The sequence below is a fragment of the Scyliorhinus canicula genome, chromosome 10 (assembly GCF_902713615.1).
Source record: "Scyliorhinus canicula chromosome 10, sScyCan1.1, whole genome shotgun sequence".
Lineage (NCBI taxonomy): Eukaryota > Metazoa > Chordata > Chondrichthyes > Carcharhiniformes > Scyliorhinidae > Scyliorhinus > Scyliorhinus canicula.
The window spans coordinates 160,889,686-160,908,633 of NC_052155.1; the positions used below are offsets into that span (position 1 = coordinate 160,889,686).

An 18,948-nucleotide genomic window follows, 5' to 3' on the forward strand; every position below is an offset into this window, starting at 1 on the left:
TGCAGACCCGAACTTCCAAATCCTGCTCAAATATTTTGCTTTACTCGCTCACTATCAGCACATTCATAAATGGATTCCCTCGTGTTTTGGAATTCCTTCCCCTTACGTCCACCTCTTGCATCGCCCTCTACGTTCAGCAGTGACTCAAAAGGCACTATCAGTGCCCCCTACAAGCATGCGCATATTTCCACATGTGCACACATGTGCATGCTCACTTATGGGACTGAAAATCAATGGCCATTCCAACAGATTCCCTCCCTCAAAGGCCATTGGTGTAAGCGATCGGGAACTCTTGTAAACTGGGAGTTGCAGTACCCTCCCCCAGGATCTGGTCCAGTGTCAGTGCAGATATGCCAGGTCCCTTCAGCGGAAATTACAAATTATACCAACCCTCCGTGATCTACCCTCCTGATACACTAGCACCACAGGTTCAGCACTGAAGCGACAGCCGTAACTTTCCGCAGTGTGTTTAAGGAGAACTGCTGCATGATAGAATTGGTTCCATTGGGAGCGGTGTGAAAATTTATTTCTGATCTGCAACAAGCTCTTGTTAACATCCTGAAGACTGGATATAGTTAGGTAATGTGAGGATAAAGTTAGTTTCTTGTGTATTGTTAGGTTACAAAAACATGAACAAAGAGCCCAGTGTTGTACTTAAATTACACAAAGATTCTCTTTTATGGTTCAGGTTATTTGAAATTATGGAGATTTCCATAGGCTCCAGCCTCCACTCCAACCCCAGTAACATATATGATTTTAAAATTCCACTTGGCTGTTTACACCCCGAACCAACTGAAATGGTAGCAGAATGTGTACTTCACATGTTGAGAAAACGCCATCTGTTAAGTTACTGTAAATTAAGCTATTAAAGGCACTATTATCCTCTCTATTAAAATAACAGAGTCAACTTTTACGGAAGAATATCACTTACAGTAATCAAACTTAAAAATGACTTTCAGCCCTTCTCTGTATTAATAAAGTCCTGAAAAATCAAGAAATCCTGAAATAAGTTCAAATAACTTATTCTGCCCAATTTTCTCTTCTTTCCTACTACCGGCCATTCCCCCCCCCCCCCCCCCCCACCCCATTCCTATCCTCTCCTGACGATGTTAACATCAGTGAATTGGGTGGCATTTGGTGGACTAAACAAAGGGGAAAAATTACCACCGTGGCTAATTCCGACTTTATCTAACATCTGCACGCGCACGTAATCCCAGCAGGAATCGTTGGATAGTGACCAAGCGCTGGAACTCCAAACAATCCCACCCTTTACTAACATTTCTTGTGTGCATTTTAACCTCTATCCTTAAAATCTAAGAATACGAGAAGAGGAACAGATCTTTCAGTACGCAAGTGGTTCTGCCATTCTATTAGATCGTAGCTGATCTGTATTTAATTCAACTCCAATTTGTTGCATTTGTCCCTTATTCCCTGATACCCTCATCTAAAAAAAATCTCAGTGCTTTAACAGATTTATTAAACACTGTGGATAATTAAACATTATTTCCACAGATTTGATAAGGTGCATATTTGATTGCTTTCTTTCGAATTATTTTTTTTAGAACATGTTTTTTCCAATTAAGGGGCAACTTAGCGTGGCCAATCCACCTACCCTGCACATCTTTGGGTTGTGGATGTGACACCCACGCAGACACGGGGAGAATGTGCAAACTCCGCACAGACAGTGACCCGGGGCTGGGATTGAACCTGGGTCCTCGGCGCTGTGAAGTACAAAGCTAACCACTGCGCCACCGTGCCGCCCTACATATTACATTTCTACCATCTCCTTTTATCACCATTCATGACCTCACACGTTAGAAGCACCCAGCAGTTTCACCACCATCGGAAAAGAGAAAGGACATTTCAGAGATTATATAGATATTCCGTGAGAGGCTCGACATCTGTGGTCTAGAATGACAAGGGCAGCAGACTCATGGACTTCCACCATTTGGAAGCCCCCCCCCCCCAAGTCACTCACCATCCTGGAAATATATCGCTGTTCCCTCACTGTTGTTAGGTCAAAATCCTTGAATTCCTTCCTTAACAGCACTGTGGGTGTATCTACACCACATGGACTGCAGTGGTTTAAGAAGGCAACTCACCACCACATTCCAAAGGGCAATTAGGGATGGGTAATAAATGTGACGCCTACATCCCTCAAAAAAGATGAATAACAAAAGATTTTAGCCTCTCTTTTCCCTTTTCAGATACTGATGGGCCTGATATACATTTCAAGTATTCTATGATTTTGAAATCTAGTGAACGCCACATTAGCCTAATTGAAGATAATGATCTTGAATGTCACGTAGTCCATGAAATAGACAACTGTGTACCTTCAATTTCTGATACCTTTTAAGGTCATGTATGAATGGGAAAATGTGAACCTGTTTTTCAATACTGCCTCCTGTTCTATACTCAGAAATTACCGTTAGATCAGCCCTGATGGCAAAGTTTTCTGGCTTGATGTCACAAAGGTGAAGTTGGTGAGAGAAGTCATTCTCAAAGTGCCTCGCCAGCTCGAGGAAGCTCAGTGCAATTCCATTCGTCATCTTCCACAAGGCCTTTCTGCTACTGCCTCGCCAGGAAGGTGTGGCAAACTCCTCGAGAGAGAAAAGGCTGTGATGCCAAGCATGGCCAGCTGTAAGATACTCAACAGCATAGAAATGCCCACATGAGCCCACCACTCTGAGAACATGCTTACTCAGATCTTGGAGCAATTGGAAAAACACATATTCCTCCTGCTGAAAGAGGGACCACATACTGGCTAGCTCCGCCCTTGAGAATGAACCTCTTCTGTCTTTCAAGTGCTTGGTCCATAGTTGTGGTACTGTGACATTCTTCACCTCCAGACCCAAGGAATGTTTGATTTCCAGTGCAGTAAAGACGAGAATATCGATGTCTGGAATGGGTCGATTTTCTCGCTCGTCCAACAGGTACAGGCTCTCATAGCTCAAGAAGTTTTCCAGCTTGGATTTCAAAATTATTGGCCGACCGTTCCAATCAGCCTGGATGACTTTTTTCCCTTTATCGTAGTAAAGGCAGCGTTTATAAACCATTGTCTGCGTGACGCACAAATCCTCACACAGATCTCCTGTGAGGACTCCTTGTCTGTAGTCATAGCACTGGAATAAACATAGAAATACACAGTCATTTCTACTGTACTTTATTGACACAAGGGACATCAACATATGCGTGTTCAAAGCTTCTAAAGTTCAACTAAACACCAAGGATTTATGCACAGAAAATCTTGGGCTAGATTGTCCGCTGGCGGGATTCTCTGTCGTGCCAATAGCGCACCCATGCCCGGGGATTTCCCAATGGCGTGGGGCTGCCCACAATGGGAAACCCCATTGGCCGGCTGACGGGATGGAGAATCCTGCTGCCTAACTTTATTCTGAAATAAAACTTTCTTTTATTTATTAGGGGCAGCACGGTAGCATTGTGGATAGCACAATCGCTTCACAGCTCCAGGGTCCCAGGTTCGATTCCGGCTTGGGTCACTGTCTGTGCGGAGTCTGCACATCCTCCCCGTGTATGCGTGGCTTTCCTCCGTGTGCTCCGGTTTCCTCTCACAGTCCAAAGATGTGCAGGTTAGGTGGATTGGACATGATAAATTGCCATTAGTGTCCAAAATTGCCCTTAGTGTTGGGTGGGGTTACTGGGTTATGGGAATAGGGTGGAGGTGTTAACCTTGGGTAGGGTGCTCTTTCCAGGAGCCGATGCAGACTCGATGGGCCGAATGGCCTCCTTCTGCACTGTAAATTCTATGAAATATCATGTGACAGGTAATAATGTTTCTGGAATGATTTTCAGCCTATTAGCTTGATCATAACACTCATGTTCAAAACTTCTGAATATTTTTCTTCAGGCTTTATAAAAATTAAAACAAAAATGATGGCATCTTGACAGAAATATAATTAAATAAGCAACCCCGGAAGCATATTGTTTACGTTAGACCAACTTTAGAAAAGAACTTGCCCTCCAACAAAGAAGGAAAAAGCAAATTAGCATTCATTTTCATTTTTCTAATGTGTTTTTTTTAAATTTTGAGTACCCAATTCATTTTTCCAATTAAGGGGCAATTTAGCGTGGCCAATCCACCTACCCTGCACATCTTTGGGTTGTGGGGGTAAAACCCACGCAAACACAGGGGAGAATATGCAAACTCCACATGGACAGTGACCGAGAGCCGGGATCAAACCTGGGACCTCAACACGTGAGACAGCAGTGCTACCCACTGCGCCACCATGCTGCTCTATTTTCATAATGTTTTACTTTGAAATGTAGTTCAGAATCTTACCAGAATTTGGCAAAGTGTAGGCTCAGACTGAAAACCGCCGTGTAACTCTCCAGTTGCACAAACTAGGGGCTGGCGTAAATCCCGCCCCCGCCGTGGCCGGAATTCTCCGCCACCCGGGAATTGGCGGGGGCGGGAATCGCGCCACGCCGAACGGCGTGCCCCCTGCGGCGATTCTCTGGCCCACGATGGGCCGAAGTCCCACCGCTGTGAGGCCAATCCCACCGACGTGGTTTCAACCACCTCTGGTGGCGGCGGGATTGAAGGCGCGAGCGGGTCCCCGAGGTCCTGGGGGGGCGCGGGGCGATCGGACCCCGGGGGTGCCCCCACGGTGGCCTGGCCCGCGATCGGAGCCCACCGATCGGCAGGCGGGCCAGTGCAGTGGGGGCACTCTTTTTCTTCCGCCGCCGCCACGGCCTCCACCATGGCGGTGGCGGAAGAGAACCCCCCTACCGCGCATGCACTGGTGGTGACATCAGCGGCCGCTGACGCACCGGCGCATGTGCGAACCGGCGAAGGCCTTTCGGCCAGCCCCGACGGCAGGTGGCGGGCATCAAAGGCCGTTGGCGCCGGTTTTGGCGTCAGTCGGCGTGGCGCCAACCACTCCGGCGCGGGCCTAGCCCCTAAAGGTGCGGAGAATTCCGCACCTTTGGGGAGGCCCGATGCCGGAGTAGTTGGCGCCACTCCGCTACGCCGGGACCCCCCGCCCCACCAGGTAGGGGAGAATCCCGGCCCAGTTTTCTCTCCAGATATTAAGCCTCCTTAAAGAAAACAAATGCGGGTGGGGTTTACGACATAACTGTTGGGCGGGGTCTGATCGAGCCGGCAATCGGCTCCATAGAGATCGGGGTGCCATCTTTAAAGAGTGGCTTGCTCTGCACTGAGATCTAATCGCCTCCTAGCCCCCACCGCAGAGGTATGGGGGCCCTCCCCACTGCCATCTCCCCACCCCCTCGCAACAATCATCGGCAGCATCCACCTCGGCCCCCGCCAGCCGACAATCAGCGCTGGCATTCCCCTCGAACTGGCATTCCCCCTGCACCACCCCCCCGACAATCATCAGCTGCGTTCTCCCCCCACTACAGACAAATTGCTGATTCCCCTTCTGCCCTATCACCACTCAAAGGATGCCCACCCCCCGCCATGCGGCTCCCACTGGGCCCTCCCCTGACACTGTTCCTTGGCATAGGTTGTAACTGCCAGGTTGGCACTTCCAGGTTGTCAACCTGGCAGTGCCAACCTGCACTAGCCGGGCATGTTCCGCTCCCCCTCGGGGCTATTTTTACCTTTGTGTGCCTGGAGGAATCCCCTCGACTGAGTCTTGTTTGGCCAAACCTGCTGTAAATTTGGCAGTCTCAATCTATGGCAGGGGTTAGTACCAGGGCACTGCCTGGGCATGTCTCTCCTGCTCTTCGGGCCATACTTACCTCTGTGCCTCTGGAGGGATCCCCTTGATTGACTCTCATTTGGCCAAACCTGTTGTAAACCTCACCGACGACACATCACGTTGGTGAGGTATGAATAGTTTGTGTGGGAGGATCATGTGGTGGTGGGGGGGTGGTGGGGGGGGGGGGGGGGTGCGTTAATAATATTTAAATGTATTAAAATATATTCAAATGAGATTCGCACACTTTCTGGGCATTTCATGATTCTCTTTGGATTTTCCACCTGTACGGGTTAATCGCGCACACAGCTAATGGAAGGCTCAATATTGCCCCCGTTGACCTTTGTTATGTGAAAAAGCACAGCAGCCATTTGTGAGCAACATGATCTCACAAACAGAAATGACTGGTCAATTTATAAGCTTTTGTTCATGTTGGTTAAGGAAAGTATTGGCCTAAAGACTTGGGAGAACTTACTGCTCACAGGCAGTCAAGGGTGCTTCGGTTAATATGGAGAATGACATCTCAGACAATGCAACACTCCCTCAGTGTCGGACTGTTCAGTCGAGGTGATATTGTTCCCCGGTCTATGGTTAAAATCACTTAACAGTATCTGAGCAGGGCAGCATGGTGGCCTAGTGGTTAGCACAACCGCCTTGCGGCGCTGAGGTCCCAGGTTCGATCCCGGCCCTGGGTCACTGTCCGTGTGGAGTTTGCACATTCTCCCCGTGTCTGCGTGGGTTTCGCCCCCACAACCCAAAAATGTGCAGAGTAGGTGGATTGGCCACACTAAATTGCCCCTTAATTGGAAAAAATAATTGGGTAATCTAAATTTAAAAAAAAAAAAAAACAGTATCTGAGCTGTAGTATGTGATTTTGCTCCATTTCAGTTCCTTGCAGAATTAATTTAAAATTAGGAACAGCACAGTCAAACAGTCATTTTGATCATAGCTAACATTGCTAAGAAACAGTGACTAGTTACATTCAGGTTTAAATAGTGAAAGCTACTAATCCTACTGTTCCGTCCACAATCAGTTCGGATAAACAATAACACCTCCTCCACGATAGTCCTCAATACCGTGGCCCCGCAAGGCTCCATACTTAGCCCCCTACTATACTCCCTATGCAAATATGACTGTGTGGCAAAATTTGACTCCAATCCCAGCTACACGTTTGCTGATGACATGACCGTAGTGGGTCGGATCTCGCACAATGATGAGTCAGAGTACAGGAGGGAGATAAAGAACCTGGAGGAATGGTGCAATGACACCAATCTCTCCCTCAATATCAGCAAAACTAAGGAGCTGGTCATTAACTTCAGGAAGCAAATTATCGTACGCACTCCTGTCTGCATCAATGGTGCCCAGGTGGAGATGGCTGACAGCTTCAAATTCCTAGGTGTGCCCTTCACCAACAATCTGTTCTGATCCACCCATGTCGACATTACGGCCAAGAAAGCACAACAGTGCCTCTACTTCCTTAGCAAACTAAGGAAATTCAGCAGGTTCATTTTTGACGCTTACCAATTTTGACAGATGCACCAGAGAAAGCATCCTATCTGGCTACATCATAGCCTGATATGGCAACTGCTTGGCCCAAGACTGTAAGAAACTACAGAGAGTTGTGAACAAAGCCCAGTCCATCACGCAAACCCGCCTGTCATCCATTAAATCTGTCTACACCTCCCGCTGCCTTGGGAAAGCGGGCAGCATAATCAAAGACCCCTCCCACCTGGATTATTCTCTCTTCCAACCTCTTCCATCAGGCTGGATATACAAAAGTCTGAGAACACGCGCAAACAGATTCAAAAACAGCTTCTTCCCCGCTGTTACCAGACTCCATAATGACCCTCTTATGGATTGATCTCTTCACACATCTTCCCTCCTGGATACTCAGAGGAAAGAAGCTGCTCTCCCTCTCCCTCATACTTTCTCCAGGAAAGCTTCTGTATTTCAGAAACTGCAGAGGGCTGAATGAATCTACAGTGGAAACCAATACAGACTGGAAACAGAAACCTCGAACTGAAAGCCTGGACTGAGGGACGGTGTGCTAGAAATAACCATCTGAAACAAAGACTCTTATCTTTTTACTTTAATTATTATTTTTACACCCCCCCTTTTCCCCTCTGTTTGTCTGTCTTGTGTGTGTATAGAGGGTGGGGCGAGTTTAAATGAGGAGGTTGAGAATTAGATAATAATTCACCTGTTGCATTTTCTCCATATTTAACTATAATTATTGTCACTAATAAACTTAATTTTGTTTTGTTTGTACAAACCTGGTGACTGTATTTATTGTGTAGCTATGGTCTAAAAACTTTGGGTGTTCTTCTGAGAATTGGTTATTCATTTCAATTGTGTTGCCACTCTGGGTCAAATGGGGCTTGAATGGACTGCAAACTTTGTTTTCTGTTATTTTAGTTGGGGCAAGGCGGTAGCACAAGTGATTAGCACTGTGGCTTCACAGCGTCAGGGTCCCAGGTTCGATTCCCTGCTGGGTCACTGTCTGTGCGGAGTCTGCATGTTCTCCCCGTGTCTGCGTGGGTTTCCTCCGGGTGCTCCGGTTTCCTCCCACAGTCCAAGGACGTGGAGGTTAGGTGGATTGGCCATGATCAATTGCCCTTAGTGACCATAAAAGTTAGGAAGGGTTATTGGGTTACGCAGATAGGGTGGAAACGAGAGTTTAAGAGGGTCGGTGCAGACTCGATGGGCCGAATGGCCTTCTTCTGCACTGTATGTTCTATGTTCTAAACCCGCCCAGGGGTTGTAACAAGTAGGCTAACTCTATAATTTATGGCTCCACCAAAAGCCTCTTGTTCTTGAAACAAAGGAAGGACTACCCCAAAACAGAGGCAGGTTTGGGTTGGGTGTGGTGTTGGGGGGAGGAGGGGGAGTGGTTGTGGGCTGGAGTGGGGTGTAGCTAAAGTATCCAGATTCAAACCCTGTCCACCATTCACCTCATTCTACCACCTTTACTTTTTACGGAGGTGATGGAGCAGTGGACCAATCTACTCACAGGAGGTGGGTTGGCACATTAAATATTATAATGAGGCCTCATGCCTTTATCTTTATCCACCAATTGAAACCGAACTCTGAACGGCCAGTTTTTCTGAGCCTCGGGAAACCCTTCAGCTAAACTGAGGCGAGGGACTGCTGGATAAGGAGGTAGGCCCTCACAATAGGACAACACTACACGCAACCCTTCTGATCACCCACCCTATCTCCATCACAAGGCCTCTAACCTCACCCCTCAGGCTTCCGATTTCCTGCATAAGGCCTCTGATCCCACCTCGCACGGAGGCCTCCAATACCCATCCACCAACGTGTCCCCCCCTCCCCCCCCCACCCAACCCTGACTTGCAACTTCGCTTGAAGCTTCCAAATTCCACTCCCACCGCTGAACTCCAGGACTGGACATTCCCATCTCTCAGGATTCCCTCCATTTCCTCCTGGGAGCCTCCTGGATGTTACTCTGCATGTTAAAACTCCAGAGCGCGTGAGGAAACCCTGACTTCCAGTCCCCCTGTTCCACCTGCCAATCCACTTCATGCTCTGACACCACAGCAAGTCAAGCAAATTAAAATTCCCCACAAAATGCTTCATGTTACATGGAGAAAAGGACAATTGTACCGGTCAACATATCTCCACTGAGCTGCTATGTAATTGATTCTTTGATTCCTAAAGCATAATATGTCTTTTTTCCAAAGGCAGAAATCTTTGTCCTTGGGATAATTAGCAAGATATTCCATTGCTCTAATTCTGACTGTGCAATATATGGAAATTAAAAGGAAGCACCAATTAACAACGGTAAGTGGTTATTAAGCTGAATGATATCTTCTTTAAGTTGCTCACTACATTGCATTACAGGGAATTTGAATATTTATGTGAATTATTAGAGCAAATCATAAACCTGTCACAAAATAATTAACAGTTCCCAAGAATGAGTGCATACATTATTAACATTGAATGACCCCGGTAATGTCCTTGCATCTGGAGACTCCTCGATTCTTACCTCGTCAGGCATTGTTCTCATGGATCGAGGTCTCCTTCTGTGCTAAATCACACACACCAGCCTCACCATTCTTACAGTGAATCTCACACTGTAGGGGGCAAATTGGTTTTCAATAGGCTTCAGACCCCTTAAGCCTCACTTAAGTTCGGAGTTGAGCTTGTGTGTTTCATGTGTGATTTCTGCCTATACCACAACACTGGCACCAACTCAGCCAAAGCCTTGAATCATATCCTCCATGTGATATTGACCATTGTTTCTATATTTCTCTGTACCTTCCTCAATCTTAGAGGTTGTTCATGGTGTCCTTCTCTCCCTGCTTCTCCTCAATTGTCTAGCTCCATAAGTCTGTCCTTACTTCCACTCCTTTCTAACCACACAGCCAGAGCAGCTCTAGTCATAGTTTACCTCCCTCGCTGCCACTGGGATCTACCTATGTTCATCAATACACCTTGCTTGGTGATATAGTCGACAAGCAAGAGGTCAATTTCAATATATAAATGGACATTAACCAGCTCAACCTCTCCTCTTGATCTTTCAGACACTTCTATGCTATCAGGCAGTGTGTCCAACGTCAAGTCTTGGATAAGCTACAAACTCCTTCAGTATAATATTTAGTGTTCTTCTACGCCCTTGACTGTAACTCTAGACCTCTCAGCCTGAACAACTGTGCACAGCTTTGGCAGCCTTTTTAGCCCAAACTGAGTTTCAAACCTTACATCCCATCCATTACTTCTTAGAATTAGATCTCCTCCAACACTGTCCACTTCTGAGTCTTGCTTAGCCCCACCAATCACCCATGCTTCTGTAATCTCCAGAATTTGATTTTTGCAATGCCTGCTGACATTCCTTTATCCATGCTTCATCAACTCCAATATGATCAAAGCACAACTGTTCATATCCTATCTGATACTAAGCTTGTCTGTCCATCACATCTGTCCTCACAAATCGATGATGGTTCCCTCTTGCCCAAACCGTTGTCCTCCCCTTCAAATTGATCCTGATGCTTGTTGACATTGGTGCTAGGTTATATGAAATATGGGATGGTAAATAAATGTCCCTGAACAGTAAAGTTGCTCGACTAACAATAGAAGTGGACACGTATGCTATTCAGAAGTACTTGTTGTCAATTGAAACTTCACAGACCAGCTTCCTTTGTTGAACATGATGTTTTGCTGTTCATGATTCCAAAGCAATAGTCTTGTCTGCCTCCACCTCTGCTAAAGCTTTATGCACCTTCCCAGCGTCTTCCTATTGTGCTGTTGTGAAGCAGACCATATCTGGGATATATTACAATTCTTCGTTTCATATATTTAAGCATATGAATTGTTTCTTCTGAATTCTAAATGACTGATTACCTTTTGTGGGGCTCTGAAGGGAAGGGGTGCTCCTTCAGGATCCCAAGGAAACTGAAATTCCACCACCCACAGCTTGTCCCTCTGCTTGATAAGCCCACTCCATGGCCCTACCTACCTGCCAGCTGGTTTGGGCTCCAGGCTGACCAGAATCTCCCCTCTGGCCAAAGGCAAGAAGCAGCTAACTGGCTTCATACGCCTAAAACTGGCTGGAGCGCTTCTGCTGGGCCAATGGGAGGGAGTGTGCCTGTGCACTTCACTAATCAGCTGCCCAAAGGTCAAAATCTTTGTCCATGCACGTAATAAGTGAACACTTTACATTTCTGGAGTCCAAATGTGTACATGTATACTTAAAATCATACCCTTCTACGAATCCACATCGTGGATGCATTTGGTTCATGTATTATGCTGCAACAGACAGTATCAATTGCATGACTGCAAAGAAGGGATCTGTCACATCTGATATTGCATTTGATATCAAGCTGGCCGATGTTAGTGAAGTCTCACACAAGTGTCTTAAATGAGTCTATGGTACAGACGTTCAAAGCAACAATGATGCTTACAGCCAATGCAATGCTGATGTGCCAATTTGTGGAGACACTGTTTTATTTTCTGAAATCTATATTGTGTAATGTTGAAAATGCAAAGGGTGTCTCTGGGACCTATGGTTCCATCTCACTGGCTTCATGGTTCCTGGAGTCCCCTTCTTGCTCCTTAAATCTCTTACTTCATCACTGCATGCAAGACCCAAGCAGCTGACAACAAATGATTGTTTCTGGATTTATACAGCTTCACTGTTCTACTGAACAATGTTATTGGCCTCGAATGCTGCTGTGCGTCAACTTTAAGTTACTTTGGTAGATGCACAAAACGTACTTTGGGAGGATATGGAATTGCACGAGTTGTAAGCAAGTTATTGAACAGAAGGTATGTTATTAACATTTGTAGTCTCGATTGTAGGAGAAAAATTTCAGCTGGAACTGAATTCATAATTATCCAGTAATGCACCTTGCGTTTATGTGCTTAATGTTATGGCCTGAGGAATTTCTAATAAATCGACATGAATGTACAATGTCTGTTTAATCAGTTCTCTCTTATCTGATAGGTGGAATGCTTTACGTCTATCCCATAATACAGAACTGCAGGAAATTAAATTCATCTTAGCATAGGAAGGTGTTAATAAACTCACTTGTCTGGTGCTAGACAGCTTCCGTAATTCTCATGTTATATAAGCTAATGATTACCTGGGAGTAAATTTCAAGGCCATCAATGAAACGAGGAGTTTGGATGAATCATAAATCGTAAAAAGGGAAGCCCGAGCAGTTGAGGAACATCAGTTGAAGCCCAATAGTTCTGATTTGTTATTTAATATTACTTTACAGGAACATTCTGTTTCCAGTCTTTGTGGAAAAATGTCTGCTCGTATCAGTTTCTCATGGCTTTCCTCTGAAGCTGCCCATTTGAACTTGCTATTTAATTTGGTGTCACACAATCGGCAAATACATTTGGCCCAGCTTCTGTATCTCAAACAAAGTATCAGAGAAATGTAACAATATCAAACCATTTTTTTTCTGGCTACTGTCGTCTGTCACCAGCTCCTATAAACAAAAGGAGATATTCTCCTGCTTCCGCATCCATCAAACCAGCGTTCAGTCCTTTACGACACTTTTCACATCCCATGTCCCCTTTCACTGCACCTTCTTTGCTTCTTAACCCCTATTTCATTTGCTAATCCTTCAACTTTTCACAATACCTTTGACCATTGTTCAGCGGCAATTCAACTTGAAATAAAATATTTATTCATTACAAAATTTTCAAAGAAGCAATATGCTAAATTTAAATAAAAGCACAAAACTGGGAAATAAAATGAAGGGCGTCTCTTGTACAATCAACACATGATACAACACATAAGGAGGCCATTCAGCCCATCACGGCTGTTCTTTAGTGAAGCTGACCAATTAACCCCACTGCCCTACACTTTCCCCTGTAAATGTTTTGCTTTAAGTGTTCATCCAATTCTCTTTTGAATATTACTATTGAATCATCCAGCCTTTGAGGCAGTGCATTCCAAATCTCAACAATTCGCTGTGTAAAAATGGTTCCTCGTGTCAACTCCTGATCTTCTACTAATCACCTTAAATCTGTGTTTCTTGGTTACTGACCCCCTCTGTCACTGGAAACAGTTTCTCCTTCACAGTCTATTCAAAACTATTCATGATTTTGAGCATGTCTCTAAAGGTTCTGTTTAACCTTTGCTCCAAGGGGACGAGCCCCAGATTTTCCACATAACTGAAGTCCCTCATCCCTGGTAGCATTCTAATAAATCTCTTCTGTACACTCTCCGAGGACTTGACATTCTCCCTAAAAGGCAGTGCCAGAATTGAACACAGGATTTAATACAATCTATACCCTAAACAGTGCTTTATAATGGTTTTAGCATAACTTTGATAATTTTGCACACTTTGTTTTAGTAGTAAAGCCAAGGAACTTAAACGTGTTTTCAACTGCTTTCTTGTCCTGTTACTTTCAGAGACCTCTATATATAAACCCACGGGTCATTCTGTTCCGACACCATCTTCAAAATTGTCCCAATTAATTCAGTCTGACCCTTCCATTTCTCCCATCAAAATATATCCCTTCCCACTTCTCAGTATCAAATGGAACCTGTTACATGTTTGACCATTTTGTCAGTCAGTCCATGTCCCCTTGAAGTCTCTTCTTGTTCTCATCACTCGCTATTACATTCTCAGTGGTGTATTGCCTACAAACTTTGAAATTATGCCCTCTATGTTAATGCCAGTGCTAGCAGCTTATCTTTCTTTTATCTTCAGTAAGTTTATTCTACATGCAGCTCAGTAGTTACAAACTCCTTATCGTTCCCCCATCACAGCTCCAGCTGTGTCCATTTATCCTCTTTTGGTGGTCGAGCCAATAATTATCACCTGTCTTTAATAAGGCAATTTGCTTAACAATGTAATTGCCAAAATATGCACTTGCTGATACATGGACACTATGCACCCAGGTCCAGGTTATTAATATGTATATTATATATAATTTCATGGACTTTCTTTTTAGTAACAAGTTTATTGTGTGGGACTTCTTCAAGTCCTTGTATGTAACATCAACAACATAACTATCATCAAATTTTTATGTTACATTATCAAATTATTGAATTTAGTTGGACAAACTTAATTTGCCAGTAACAGCTCCCATGTTGACTTTTGTGGAATAACCCATACTTTTCCCAATCCAAATTCATTGTGTCCCAGATTATGGTATTTTAAAGTTTCCCGTGACCGATGTTAAACTAGCTGTGGCCTGTAGTTGCCGGATTTATCCCTCGTTCATTTTATAAGGAGTGCAACATAGCAATCATCCAGTCCTCTGTTATCACTTCCATATTCAAGGTACTAATGGAAGCCTGTATCTAGATTCTGCACAATTTTCACCCTTACTTTCTCAGTAAACTAGGACGCATCCCATCCAGGCTGGATGACATTCCTCTTTGAAGACTGCCAGCCTTTTTAGTACCCCCTCTTTGTCTGTTTTTATCCTATTCAGTATTGTTACTGCTTCCTTCTTTACTGCTACATTGGCCGCATCCTCTTTAGTGAGGTCAGATGTAAAGTACACTTGCCTCTGCCTCCACAAGAATATTTCCTTTTTGAACCAGAATTAGCTCCGGTCTCACCTTTGGCTGACCTTTTACCATTTAATAGTAAATTGTAATAATAGATTGTTAATGTACTCTCTTCTCCTGATTTAGAATTATTCTGTATACACTGTCATTTTATCTACATGACCTGCTAGTTCAATATGCCAAACACATTAAAGTTTTATATTGATGCTGTTTGAGCCAACTGGTATGTGCTTTCATTGATGCAAGGCAGAATATCTAAGAGCTTGTCACCTATTTTTCAAATGGCTTCATTGGATTTGTTTTCAGCATGTAATTGTGCATACATGTGTGATATATATAGTCATAGAAATAGATATAAAACCTACACACATACATATGTACATGAATGTTTATAATGACAGAATATATTCAGATCAGAGAGGTTATCTGAGGGAAAGATAGGAGAATTCTATGGTGTAGGAAAATGTACCCAAGGCAGCTTAAGAGATTTTGAAAACAGTTTTTAAAAAAAGATGTTTTCAGTCATATAATTTTCTTTTTATTGACTCCTGGGAAAGTTGAACTAATTAGGATTTCAGGTGTGAGCCCTCATTATATGAAACATAATTATATAGGGAGATCGGCAGTGGATTTCCTAAATTATTGTAATATAACCTCACCCAATCCTTCACCACCCCCCAGCTCTCCTCCACTAAACCCCGCTCCCACTGCCAAGTGTAATATTCACTTCATTCAACAGGAAGGCACACCTAGCTGAAGATTTTTCTCACAAAATGCTTTGGAAAGAGTGACCCCCAAAAATGTGGTGGAGCTTTGGTTATTCACTGATAATTTATTCATTGTTCAATTAAAGTAAGTACCAATGGCCTGAAGGATAGACACGCCTGCAGCTACAACACGATGGAGAGAACTCTCTCATTTATACATTTATATTTACATTTATATTTAGCTCACTCAGCTAAATTGCTGGCTTTTAAAGCAGACCAAGCAGGCCTACAGCACGGTTCGATTCCCGTACCAGCCTCCCCGGACAGGCGCCGGAATGTGGCGACTAGGGGCTTTTCACAGTAACTTCATTGAAGCCTACTCGTGACAATAAGCGATTTTCATTTCATATAAATCTTATTTCTGCCACTAGTCCCTCCACTTACTGAAGATGCGAAATGGTGTTGGGCAACATTTTCGAAATGTACTTCCAGCAATTTGATTGGGACCAATTTTCTTCAGAATCGACATTTGTATTGATAAAGTGTTGCTGATTGATGGTGGTTGTTTACTAGTTTTCACATGTCCTTGATGGCTTTGAATTCATTTCTACATTCAATGGTGTGCCGGTTACCTATTCAACTGGGACTCGTTGCTATTTCATCTTCAAACTAAAATCTGAGTCAATCAGTTACCGTCAAGACACAGTCATCCCCCCCCCCCCCCCCCCCCCCCTCGATAAGCCTTACTCATCTATGTGTGGTAATATGAGAGAACCCTGTCATATCTCAGTATGGCATTCAAATATTCTAGGGAGAATTCATTTATAAAGATAAATCAGTCACCCCATTATTGGCGGTCAATAACAGAAATAGTAATATTTTATTCTCACAAGTATGAAGTTACTGTGAAAAGCCCCTGTGAATCAGCCGAAATCCATCTTTCACCTTTTCATAAATAATAATTCTAAAATTATGTTAAAGTAAACGGGAATCCGGTTCAGTTTCAATAAGGCCGAGAAAAATAACATATTTTCAAACACTAAATGCCATTTGAAATCGCCGCTTTGACCAAATATTTCACTCCTGACATTTATTTATCTGTTAAAGGAAGTAGGAAATGCCTTCTGTGAGCTCTCTGGTGTCCAACAAGTCTCCTCTTACATGCAGTTGTAAACTGCGATTACAAGTGATTTAAGTTGTTAGGGAGGCAGTAATGAAACGATTAAAAACGTCACCGTGTCTTTACAAGCAAGATGCACTTTGACCAACTAAAATATCGTTGGGTGACAGTGCTAATCCCCCCCCCCCCCTCCCTTCTCTCCCCCCGCTGGACTGGATCATGAATCATCCACACTGTATCATCTCGACAGGGAGTCTGCACCAGGTTAAAGCCTGGCTAAGACTATTAAAGCGGCGCTCGATGAATGAAACATCCCTCCTAAACAGTGTTTGGGTGGAAAAAGTGGTCCCCCCCCAACCCCCCGCCCCCCGATTGTTTTTACAACCAGCAAAAACACTCCATAAAATGCGCTGTGGTGCAACTGCCTCTTAAAGGCGCAGGTTGAATTGTTCAAATCTTCACCCCAGCCACTTGTACTGGTTAGCGGCTCATATTATGGGATGGATTATAAAGCTAGCTCCGGTCATCCGCTAAAGTGGATCCTCTCTCGCTTCCTCTGCGGTTTGGAGGAGACACTTGGGAACTTTCCTTCATTCCTTTTCCAGCTCGGGGACGGGGATTGTTTTTCGGGGGGATAATGTAGCCTCCGTGCCATCCAAAGAATCGCCCTTCCCCAAACACATATAGATCAGAAATGAACAAATCTTGGGCTTGAGCAGATCCAGGCTGACAGGGGAAAACCCCAGCGGTTATCCACTTGAACTTGATTGTAGCAAACCGTGCCAGCAAACAAAAAACTGTTTCTTTTTTTTTTGTTTAACTACAGCAGACTTACCTTGAGATAAAACAGCTAAATGGCAATTTTCTGATTAAAGGACAAGTTTACTTTTCAATATAAAACTGGATCTTTCGGAAGGGCCAAATCCAGACATTTGCTATTAATGAGGGTGCAGTGTCTGGACATCTGCGTTACAGTGTAAAATCTCTTACCAGCCTGCGGATGATCCCTTTACTTTTCTGGTCAGTGCAATATTCGGCGAAGATACTCCTGTGGATGAAGATTGACGTGTTTACAAGAAGCCAGCAGGCGATCCAGACAAGGAAACAGAGCAGGGCAGATTTCCTGACCGTCTTCGGTCTGATTTGCCGGAATGTTGGGGGGCTCCAGGTGACTGACATGGCTTTGGGGGGGGGGGGGGGGGGGTGGATGGGAGGTGAAGCTGTCAGCCCTCCAGCTTGCCCATGTGAAGCCCCGGCAGCCTCCCCCAGGACATGGCTCCCCCCAGCAGCCGACCCCAGACCCTCTCCGCGATGCACCTCACGAACAGAGGTGCAAGACCCGACAGCTCCCTCCCCATGCTGTGTGTGTGTGTGTGTGTGTGAGCCAGGCAGCCTGCTCCTGCGCAGCCGGCCCACACTCACACACATTCCAAGATGCATAGACAGGAAATCCCAACCCCCGTGTCACCTTTATCCCCAACTCTTTCATTCTCTCTCTCTCTTTTCATTCTCTCTCTCTCTCTCTGGAGCTTCCCAGTTTGCTTTTGTATTCCAGCCACGTACTTCCGCATTCCCCCACTCTCTCTGAGTGCCAGACACCAGCAGCGTTCGGGCGAAGTTTGACCATAATAATGTGGGACACGATTCCTGTGAAACCACCCGCTGAAAATCTCACACTTGGCTTTCGATTAAAGGGAGAGGAAGGAGAAAAGGCAAAAACACTGAATATCATTGCAATTCCATCCTCAGGATTCAATGTTAACCCCATGCTTGAAAAATATCAGGGTCTGTGCATCAATGCAGTTAATTACTGGTGGACTGTTAATAATAACAATATCGCATGTTATCAAAACAACCATGGCTTTACTCAAAATCCAGGATTGTTTTTCCACAGCTCATTGAGCACAGGTCATTTCATTATGAACCAAAGCGAACATGCTGGAAAATCTCAGCAGGTCTAGCAGCATCTGTTCGGAGAGAAAAGAGGTAACGTTTTGAGTCCAGATGACTGTGGTAGTCACCACTGATGTATATATTGTATATGTAGGATGTATATATAAGTGCTTTACGGTAAGGCCCCTGTACTACAGGTACGGGGGTAGATCCCTGCCTGCTGGCTCCACCCAGTAGGTGGAGTATAAATGTGTGTGCTCCCCATACAGCAGCCATTTCGTCAGCTGCTGTAGGAGGCCACACATCTCTGTGTAATAAAGCCTCGATTACTCCCGACTCTCGTCTTTGTGTAATTGGTAGTGCATCAATTTATTATACTGAGACTTTTCAGAGATGGACCTCTACATCAAGCCGGATCGCCTGCAGCTGCATCCTCAAGCAGACAACGGCAAAAAGGACTACTAACATTGGCTAGCTTGCTTTGAAGCGTACATCGGGTCTGCGCCAGACACAAGTCCAGAAGCACAGAAGCTCCAGATCCTTTACACG

The 18,948-nt window shown here is 44.7% G+C and overlaps 1 protein-coding gene across 2 annotated transcripts in view; it reads right to left on the reverse strand.

Annotated features, from left to right (window-relative positions):
- dipk1c (divergent protein kinase domain 1C) overlaps window positions 1-17,966 on the reverse strand; it is a 28,289-nt gene extending 10,323 nt beyond the window's left edge. Inside the window, exons 1-2 of one of the 2 annotated variants that reach the window (XM_038810054.1) lie at window positions 17,497-17,966; window positions 2,427-3,122 (exon numbers count right to left, since the gene is read on the reverse strand). In XM_038810054.1, coding sequence (XP_038665982.1) covers window positions 2,427-3,122; window positions 17,497-17,946 — 1,146 coding nt within the window. In that variant the 5' untranslated portion in view covers window positions 17,947-17,966. The remainder of the gene's footprint in view (window positions 1-2,426; window positions 3,123-17,496) is intronic. The other variant, XM_038810053.1, reaches the window with a different exon arrangement.
- Between the last annotated feature and the right edge of the window lie 982 nt (window positions 17,967-18,948).